This window comes from Durotheca rogersii (assembly GCF_024521655.1).
Source record: "Durotheca rogersii strain YMJ 92031201 chromosome Unknown GGS23scaffold_2, whole genome shotgun sequence".
Classification (NCBI taxonomy): domain Eukaryota; kingdom Fungi; phylum Ascomycota; class Sordariomycetes; order Xylariales; family Xylariaceae; genus Durotheca; species Durotheca rogersii.
The window spans coordinates 466,287-476,166 of record NW_026251233.1 but is presented as its reverse complement, the minus strand read 5'-3'; the positions used below and the strand labels follow the sequence as shown (position 1 = coordinate 476,166).

Below are 9,880 nucleotides of genomic sequence, written 5' to 3'. Positions count from 1 at the left end.
CCCGCATCTCCCCCCTCTTCCTCCTCCTCCTCCTCCTCTTGTCGCCCCGGCCGCCGCCGAGACTGGACAAGCCGGACAGACGGGGTGCGGACGCGACGTCATAGTCTCGCGGTTTGCCTGTTGCTGCGGTGCGCCGTTCGGGCTACCCTCACTCCCTCCCCCCTGGCCTCGCGCCGTCGACTCGTCGTCGAGCGAGCGGAGGCACTCGCACGCCGAGGCTACGCTGCACAAACATGCGTGCAGCGCCCGATCCTCGAGGGCGCGCGCCGCACGCCTGGCGCGAACCGCTAGGAGAGGAGAAGAAGAAGCGCTGCTGCGAGGGGGGGCAGGGGTAGAGATACGTGTCTGTCTGTCGATCGGCGCCGCGCGTACCGCACGCAGGCCCTCGTACATACCTGGCACACACACACACACACATGTCGACACGCCGCATGCACACAAGCCATACAGGCAGACCCCCCCCCCAGACAGTCGACGCGCAGCAGACGTCCATTCCAGAATCCTACCGCATCCGTACGCACGTATACAACAACGACCCTCCTCTTCGGCGCCGAGCCGACGCCCGGCGACGGCGTTCGTGCACGGGGAAAGAGGCGGGGGGGCAGGGAGCCAAGGCCCGCAGCGTCGTCGCCGGGTGGGTGGCGCAGCGGGGTAGGAGGGCGGCGGCGAGGTGAGAATGCGGCAGCGGTGGCGACGGTACCCGTCGTCGTCGTCGTCGTGGATGGGTAGCAGTAGCAGTGGCCGTCGTGGCAGCGGTGCAGTGGTGGAGGCAGGCAGGCAGGTAGTAGCAGCAGCAGCAAGCAAGCAAGCAAGCAAGCAAGCAGTTCTCGAAATGCCATGTCAAATGTCGTGCACCACCAGACGGGAATCGCACACTTCGGGAGGAAGGTCGGACGTTGGCTTCAATCGGATCGGCGAATGGGGGGGGGAAGGACAGGAACCCCCCGCCAACCCCCCCTCTCCCCCCCCCCTTTCTCGCCGGCGGTCTTCCCAAACCGCGTGTTACCTCGAGACGCATACAGAGGCAGAGAGGGGTCGCAGAATGAAGGAATGGGGGAAGATGGGGGGCGAGGTCACAAGCTCACGGCGTCACGCGGTGGCGCTGCATTGGGTATTCCGGGGGGACTACACGGGCGGGCGGGCGAGCAGGCAGGTAGGCAGGCAGGTAGGCAGGCCAAGCCCGCAACGGTAGCAGTATAGAGTGTCAATGTTCATGCCGTCTTGGTATCATCAGATTCTCCCGGCCAATGCCAGTATGCTATGCACAGGTGTCGATAGTTCTACAGAGGGGGAGAGGGGAGAGGGGAGAGGGGGGGGAACGGAGGAAGCCGACGACGCCTCACTTGAGCCGGCCGAGAATCTCCTGGGCCCTCTCCACCAGGCCCTTGGCCCTGTCCAGCTCGACCCGACCCTCGCCCCCGTCGTCCACCCTGTCCGTCGCCCGACCCGGCGACGACGACGACGACAGGGCTTGGCCGACGACACCCTCGACGCCCCGGACGGCCTTGCGGCCCTCCTCCCTAACCTCGTCCTCCCAGAATCCGCGGGCCGCCTCCCACCGCTCCTGCATGCGTCTCATGCTCCACACGATGCCCAGCGCCGCTACCGCGCCGGCCTCGTACAGCGTCGTGGTCAGGGTGCCGCAGTAGACGAGCACGCCAAGCGCGGTGGTGAGACCCGAGGTGCTCAGATTCTGCATCACGAGCTTCTGCGCCAGCGCCTGCAGGGCGGGGATCGTTTCTGTTTGGAGGTAGCGCCGTGTAGCGGGGATGTTCACCGGCCAGGGCACCGCTGGCGGCGATGGAGCCGATTTGGCATCGGAAAGCGTAGATGCGCTATCCTGGCCACTCGAAGGTCGTGATGGGCCTTCGGAATCCGATGGGTTGGGGAAAGGCCCTATCGCGACGCCGGATTCTCTCATTCGTCCGGCCAGAAATATGGCGCTCCTCTCCGACGCCGGCAGGAATCGTTGGCTGAGGATGTCGTTGGTGATCATCCCCACATCGTCCACACGCCAGAACAATTTCCACCAACTTAGCGTGCGCCATCGCTTGCTGGAGAATGCTAGGTCGAGCTGTTCTTGCAACTCGGTGTGCGCGCCCTCGGCCCAATCATCAAGGCTCGCCTGGAGAGTCTTCAGGGACGCGGACGACGTCGCGGATAACGATGAGCCAGCCCGACGGGCCGCCTCGTCGCGTATCGCCGCGGATGCGTTCCTAAGAAGCGAGCCAATGAGCGCCCTGACGGGCAGTTTGGTCGTATTATCCGGAGACGTCACCGTGTCGGCCTTCAGCCATTCAACCAGTTGCGGGAGATTACTTTGAAACCAGAGGTGTTCGAATTTGATAGCATCGCCGAGATTATTGCGAACGAGCCCCAGCCCGACGTTCGCGGTTCCGATATCTATAGGAGTAAAAGGCAAGGGGGTAGCATCAGTGGGTTTATAGTCTGGCAAGTTTACCGCTGCTGCCACCACATTTCTGCTTTCCAGCGCGGTCGCCGGCACTACCGATGCTGCGCCCAAGATACCCTCAGCCACAACCAGGGCCTTGTGTACCGGGGTGGTGATGGGGGTGTGCCTCCCCGTACTCGACGTGGGGATTTCGACGGTAGGGACCAACACCGAATCCTCGAGTCGCGACAGAGTTGTAGACCCTCGTACAGGCACGGGAGGATCTATCTCCGCAAGCAGCAACTCGAGGTTATGCTCATTCAGAGTCGCCGACGAGACGTTGACCTCGCGCAATGGGCTCTCCTTCAGGATGGACACCGATCCAAGCTCTTGGGGCAGGTCTGGTCCGACGCGTACGATGACGGGCCGGGTTAAGTCGTAGCCTTCAATCTCCTTCTCCCAGTCCTCCTCGGCCTTTAATGGGTCTGCGAGCAGAAGCTTCAGCACTTGCTTCGCGGTGCGGCCCGATTCCGGGCCATCGCTGAGGCCCAGGACGGCGACTCGTATGGATTCGTGACCGGGCGGTTGGCGCAGACTGTTGAGGGCCAGCTGCAAGCGGGAGAGGTTAACGTAGTTAGCGGCGTGCTTCTGCAGCTCGAGCAGCACGCTCTCCAGCTCCCTTCTGGGGTCTGCAACGACTACGGGATCGGCGGAAGCCGTTAGAGAGGCAGCGGCTGAGGCGGAAGACAGGAGGCGGCGGGGATTTTGCGACCTGCGCCTCGGACGCCGGCGAGATTCCGCATTAAATTGAACAGAAAGCGAGCAGAAGAAACAAACAGAATTGCACTCAGAACTTTGCGCCTTGAGAAAGAGAGGACGGCGGTGCCCAAGAGGGCGCAGGCTCAGCCGAGGGGGCATAATCCAGTCCTCAACCGATGTCGAGAGGCAGAAAAACGAAGCAATCTCGAACGATGGGCCTGCCGATGCTTCAAGCTTTCCCAGGCCGCCTTACTTAATCTTAGTGCTTCGTTATCTAATCGGAGATACGCCCGGACCACTTTGGAACTGTCGGATCCCCCTCGGCATCTCGGCGTTGGTTATTCAGTGAGGGCAACCAATAGGGTGAGAGGTAGGCAGATTAGATAAGAATTATTCTGTGAACAGAGGGACCTCAAAGGCTCAACCACAATGCGGGCATGTACTTCCGTACCGACAGAACCCCGCGGGTCCGCCACTCTCTCAGGTTCCTAAGCACCGACCTCCGACATCCAACCTCCAATCTCACCACCTTCACGTAGCTTCGCTGCCAACCGCCACGCTTCCTAAGGAGCGTCCAGTTTTCCCACGTCTAGTGTCGCGTTTCCGTACAGGCACCATACCTACCTACCTACCTACCGAACCTCATAGGTAATACCTACACAGCGAATCCGCCGTGTCCACCACCACCAAACGTATCAGAATCCGACTCCATTTTCCCTCCGCCCTCTCAAGACAACAACAAGTCGCGCCACTCCTTTCTACTTCTACCCCCCAGCACCAACGCCGGCAACAAGACGCCCGCCATGGCCCAGTCGACCGCGCACCGCCGCCTCCTGCAGGAGTACAAGATGCTGACCAACAACCCGCCGGACGGGATCACGGCCGGCCCCGTCAGCGAGGACGACATGCTGCACTGGGAGGCGCTGATCCAGGGGCCCGAGGGCACGCCCTTCGAGGGCGGCATCTTCCCGGCCGAGCTCAAGTTCCCCAAGGACTACCCGCTCGCGCCGCCCAAGATGACCTTTCTGGGCGAGATTTTCCACCCGAACGGTACGTTCTCGTCTTTTCTCCCCCTCTCTCTTTTTTTTTTTTTTCTTCTCCTCAATTTCTTCCCCGCCTCCCTCCCTCCCTCTCTTCACAGATCCACGCGCGCACATTCGTCGTACGCGTACGTACGCCGCGGGGGCTGACGCGCAGTCGCGCGCGCGCGATCGGCACAGTGTACCCGAGCGGGCTCGTCTGCATCTCGATCCTGCACCCGCCGGGCGACGACCCGAACCACTACGAGCACGCGTCGGAGCGGTGGAGCCCGATCCAGTCGGTCGAGAAGATCCTCATCTCCGTCATGAGCATGCTCGCCGAGCCCAACGACGAGAGCCCCGCCAACATCGAGGCCGCCAAGATGTGGCGCGACCGCCGCCCCGAGTACGAGCAGCGCGTCCGCGACGGCGTCCGCCGCATGCTCGGCCTCTGAGTCCGGCCGTCGGGGGCCAGGGCGAGGGCTGCGGGAATGCGACAGAGGGAATCAAATATAGCGAGGGGGGAAAGGCGGTGGGGCGACGTGTGGATGAAGGACCGAGGGGGTGGGTAAGATGGGAGGAGAGGCGCGTCTGGGAAGATACGTCGTGTTCTTCTGTCCGCGCCATATGGGGAATGTGGCTGCGAGATCACGACGCTGCGTGAGACGAAAGAACTTAGATGCTCATCCTACGCCATGTACGGGATTATGCGGTTAGCAGTTCTCCCCGGCATGTTTTTCGTGTTTTTCGAACCGAGACGACGCCATTACAAGCTACCATGGCGCCTCGGGGTAGGAACAGTAAGTACCTAACCCCGCGAGACAGACCGGGTGGGCGCGGAAGGCGAGACAGATAATTCGGATGTATCGCGTCGTCGAGATATCACAGTATCTAGATCACGGCGGCGCTGTCGAAGGGGGTTGCGGCGGCGAACCATTTTAATCGTGCTCAAACACATCATGCATAGCGGGTGTAGCAGGCCTGTTCTCGGTTGGTAATCAAAAAGTTGAATCCCTTTCCCACACGTAGGCAGCTTCAATGCCTGGCTTCTGTCTCGTGCAATCGTCGGGAATTCGTGATAAGCGAGCGATGCTTGCTCGGCGCTGCGAGGGTCTCTCGTCCCAGTGCGCATAGCCCAAACGGGTGAAAGTTCTTAGGGGATCGGATTGATGAAAAGAAGCGCGTTTATTAGGTACCTATACACAGCCTTGCTATCGTAGGTATTTATTTTCATTCGTAGGGGACGTGATCCCTGAACCGTCTACTGTCTACCCCTCAAAGCTGTACCGGCGATCCCATTATTACCCCCATGTGCGCCACTGTCGTTGCTATGTCGTGCCACATGTATGCCACGCAGCCCTCTGTACAGTTGGAACCCCCTCTTTCACTCGTCGCGGACTAGTATGCAGCAACCCTGGGCCGCTTGCCGACGCGGCTTACGGCGCCTCGACGCGGACGCTCACGTTGTACGTTTGGATGGCGGTGACTCCGGAGGCCTGGTAATTTCGGGTGCGTTAGCTAGGCATCATCCGGCGGTGGTGCAGAAGTACATAGGTATACGCCCGCCCCAAAATATCAAGAGACACCAAGGGCTAGGGGACAGCGGGGGTAAGGAAAAAAAGAGGGGGGGGGGGGGGGGGAGAATACTCACACCGACGAGGTAGGGGATGGCGGCGACGAGGTCGTACTCGCCGGGGGCGGTCTCAGGGGGGATGAGGACGTCGATGTCGAAGGAGCCGGGCTGGGGCACGTGGTCGGGGTAGAGCGGGGTGTAGGCGATGCGGCGGCCGACGCAGACCACGCTCCCGCAGCTGGGCGTGCCGGCCGGCCGCAGCCCCCACACGATGCCGAAGTCATCCCAGTTCTGGATGTAGATAGCCGCCGTCAGCGTCGCCCTCACGTTGGCGCCCGCGGCCACGGCCTCGGCCGGCGCGGTTACGTGCGTGATGTAGCCGGCCGACAGGCGCGCGAGCGCCGCCAGCGGCAGCAGGAGGAGGGACTTGACGGAAGGCATTTTGCTTCTTTTTTTTTTTGGTTGGCTTGGCCGCAGGCTTTCGTAGCTATAGCTTGCTCAGGATGAGTGCGAGGAGATGAGTATGCCGAGATGTGTAGAGGGACAAAGAGCCGATGGGATATATATTAATATTTATATCGATGCCTGGTGGGATACCTTGCGAGGATGTGGAAAGGTTCGTTGGAGATTGCCACCTATGATGGTGACTTAAATACCCTCGAGGCAAACCTCGACGAGACGGCAGGTGCTTGCTTGCTTATCCTCAGATACCTAGGGAGGTAGGCATGTATGCATTATTCACGCACGCAGACAGATAGGCACATTCTCATCTGGAGATACGGATGTTTTCCTCATGGCACATGGGCAAAAGCGCTCGGGCAACTAGGCCGAACACGAGCGGCCCAAGGAAGGCACTGGTGTCGTGGCATCACCTCACTCACCGTCACTCACCTGTTGCCGCGGGCGAGGAGCGAAGCCCACGTCGGCTGATTAGCCCATTGGTCCGAGGGATCACAGCAGGATTCCCATTCTCACGTCAACTCGTCGTCCACTCGGGTTTGCTTTCTCCCTAGCTTGGACCCGAGAAAACGAGCTCGGGGCGAGAGCGCGCGAGAGAAGGAGAGAGAGATGCAGAGAAATAGCAAAAGGCAATACGAGGTGATCGGCAGCGAGTCCGGCCCGCCTTTCTCGCAGCTGGGATCGCCTCGGCCGGGTGAAGGCGAGGCGAGGTCGAGGGCGAGGGCGAGGGCGAGGGCGAGGGCTGAGGCTGAGCTGGTCGGTCCACCTCGTATTAGTGGAGGGACAGAGGCGAGTCCATTGGTCCGGGTTGGCGGCTGTCATTCGTGCGATCGCTGCCGCGGCGACGGGCACACAGATATCGGCCAATATTCGATCCTTAATTCGTGTGCGGTGTGCGACGACGGAACCTTCTCGGCACCGCTCTCTCTCCATCGGTCTCTCCGCCTCCACCTCGCTCTTCCCCTTTGTGCCGTCTTCATAAAAGGAGGCAGTCCCACCTTCGCGAGATCGACACTTACCCAGGTATCGGCTATCGCCCGGCCTGGCCCGGCCCTTCTCGAGCTGCTCCAGTCTCGCTACAAACACCGACTCAAAGATATGGCAACGAATATGAGTTAGCTTGCGAGTGCAGATACTGTTTGTTCACTCCGCAGCGCCTCGTTATCAGCGGCCAAACAACCCGCCGCCTACAACCCCCAAGCAATCGCGCATGCCCGTCGAATAGGGGGATCGGACGGCCGATCTGGCCATAAGAACAGCGCGCGTCGGCCCCGTCTGCTCTCGTCGATGCGGATGCTAGACATGGCGCCTGCCGCTTATTTTCTCACTTCTCGCCGTACTTTTTAACCCACGGATGAATGTTGTCGGGCTCGGTCTTTTTCGACGTATCAGCATCGATCCTCGAAGCACTCGATGAGACGCCTGCGCACCGTATCACCAGGCAGTAGGAGGAGGCAAGGGACGGGCAGGTATACAGAATCACTAGCTCGCCGCTACGAGCTCCCGGGCCCTGGCAGTATCTGCATGTCGTAGGTACTCGTAGATTTAGCACACGCGACGTTAGAGATACAGATAGGAGGTAGGTAGTAAGCGATGAAAAAGCGCCTTAGGCATCGCGCCACCTTCGGGACCTAGGTACTTGGTATCACCCGTGTCTGGCCCTAGGTACCTAGGCACCTAGTTAGGTATCAGGTCCTTGCACAGCAAAAGGGACCCGGTAGATAGCCCTTTTCTCGAGGGCAAGAAATCCGAAGAGCGTCCACAAACAAGCCCCAGCACGGTGTAAGATACCTAGATAATCCCCCTTACCTCTAGAAATTGTACATACAGGAGTGGGCAAAAAAAAAAAACTCGGCAAAGTACACGCCTGCGAATAAGCCTTAGGTACCTTAGGTACCTATATTAATCACAACGTCGCGGCCCCTGGTCTCTACTCCGTTACCTGCCTCATTCCCGGGTGTTGGCAAACTTCCATCGGTCACTACAGGTAGATACCTGTTACAGGATTGATCGCAGGATACCTGGTAATCATCTACCTAGGTACCTAGGTACCTAGGTGTATATACGAAATATGATATGTACTTATGCTACCTAAGGTATATGATGACTTGGGTACCTGAGGAAGTAGGTATCTAATGTACCCACCTCCTGGGTACAATATCAATGCCCACCCACCTAAATGGCGGTATGGGAAGATCGATGCTGGGTGCGACCCAACACACAGCACGTTAACCGGACCGGTCAGCGTCCCCTGACATAACACAGTACGCCATCCCACCCATAGGTACCTAAGGTAGGAGGTATGTTATTGTATGTATGTACCTGTGAGTAGACAGGCCAGGCTATCGTTCCGTCGTCCGCAACGGTGTGGCGATAGGGTCCCGATATTACCTAATTGCAGTCAGCTACTCGCGGACCGCGTCGCACGCGTCGGGATTCAGCTGTCCATGCTATCGAGACATACCTACACCTACAGCATCGACGCAAGAGACCTCCTCCCCCCTCTCCCAGCCGCCAAGCCCGGCGGCATTTGGTATCCTACCTACCTCCCTCACAACAGCCGTCGGCGATAGGTAAGATAAGATCTAGGTATCAGGTAAGCGCGGGTGTGTGCGTCTTACGCGCGTAGGTAGGTACGTGCAGCATAGCGATCGTAGGTACCTGATTGCCGTAATATCGCGGATAGGTGCGCGTGCCTGTCTCGCTATCAACGGCATTGGCACGCAAGAAATGGTGGAGAGCGACGGAACGCCGTCAGATCGCGGCCCCCGGCTTCGCTCCGTCCCCGCCGACCCTGTGCGGTGCCGGTCATACGCCTGCCATCGCCATCGCCACCGCCGAGCACCGGACCCAGACGGATCCGCCTCCCGTCGAGTAGTAGGTACATGGGTAGATAGGTACCTCGGGTGGGTAATCAGGTAGGGTATGCGCATACACACGTACTACCTACGTATGTAGCTACGTAGTATCCACGCAGGGGGGAACGCAAGGGATGTGCGCCCTGATAGGACGCCGGACCTTGGCGTCGTCATGGCCCATCGTCATCGTCACCGGCGCATCCCACCACCTTGCCCGTACTAATCCCACGACGTCGGGGGGTTACCTAGTAAGCATCGACACCGTCGCTATCGCTATCACCACCACTCTCCCTCTCGTCATGCTCGTACCGAGTGGTTGAGCTGACACTGTAGGTAGGCACAAGGTGCGGGCCATCCCGTGCAACAAACATCTTATCAGATATCAGATGCTGGCTCTGACTAATGCGCGCATCTACATACTCGCTGCTGCTGCGGTCGCCGTTGCAGCTGTTATGGTATTATGGCCGTAAGACGGAATGCCTGCTGATCCGAGACGCTGTCCGCACCCACGCTCCCCCCCCAGAGGCCCACGTCGCGACATGCCGTGCACGCAACCAGACGGCATCTCCCGTAATCTACCTCCTACCTACTATTACCGCATGTGCCCGGCCACCGAGGGCCCTAGGCGAAGGGGGGGGGGGCGCCGTACGTGCCCTATCCCCGATAGCCTCCCGCGTCATCCGCTCTGGGACGGGCAGAGAGAGAACACAGGTGTGAGCAGGTGGGTGATATTCTACAATGCGGACAGGCCTGCCGCATCCGCACATGACAGCTCCGTCGCCCCCCCCCCCCCCTTCCCCCTCCCCGCCCCGTCATCTCT

The 9,880-nt window shown here is 60.0% G+C and overlaps 4 protein-coding genes across 4 annotated transcripts; 1 reads left to right on the top strand and 3 right to left on the bottom strand.

Moving 5' to 3' along the window:
- GGS23DRAFT_166324 (uncharacterized protein) lies at nt 1-1,089 on the bottom strand. The gene has a single exon (XM_051511503.1). It carries the CDS (start codon nt 837-839, stop codon nt 288-290), a length of 552 nt encoding a protein of 183 aa, XP_051375926.1. The 5' UTR covers nt 840-1,089; the 3' UTR covers nt 1-287.
- Nucleotides 738-3,369, bottom strand: GGS23DRAFT_547351 (uncharacterized protein). Its single transcript, XM_051515085.1, has one exon. The coding sequence runs from the start codon at nt 3,308-3,310 to the stop codon at nt 1,340-1,342; it is 1,971 nt and encodes a 656-aa protein (XP_051375925.1). The 5' UTR covers nt 3,311-3,369; the 3' UTR covers nt 738-1,339.
- Nucleotides 3,370-3,408: 39 nt separating this feature from the next.
- GGS23DRAFT_547349 (ubiquitin-conjugating enzyme/RWD-like protein) lies at nt 3,409-5,245 on the top strand. The gene is made up of 2 exons (XM_051515084.1): nt 3,409-4,201; nt 4,372-5,245. Exons 1-2 carry the CDS (start codon nt 3,955-3,957, stop codon nt 4,623-4,625), a joined length of 501 nt encoding a protein of 166 aa, XP_051375924.1. The 5' UTR covers nt 3,409-3,954; the 3' UTR covers nt 4,626-5,245.
- Nucleotides 5,246-5,409: 164 nt separating this feature from the next.
- GGS23DRAFT_166258 (uncharacterized protein) lies at nt 5,410-6,530 on the bottom strand. Its single transcript, XM_051511501.1, has 2 exons — nt 5,822-6,530; nt 5,410-5,666 (listed from the first exon to the last, which is right to left on the bottom strand). Exons 1-2 carry the CDS (start codon nt 6,182-6,184, stop codon nt 5,607-5,609), a joined length of 423 nt encoding a protein of 140 aa, XP_051375923.1. The 5' UTR covers nt 6,185-6,530; the 3' UTR covers nt 5,410-5,606.
- Between the last annotated feature and the right edge of the window lie 3,350 nt (nt 6,531-9,880).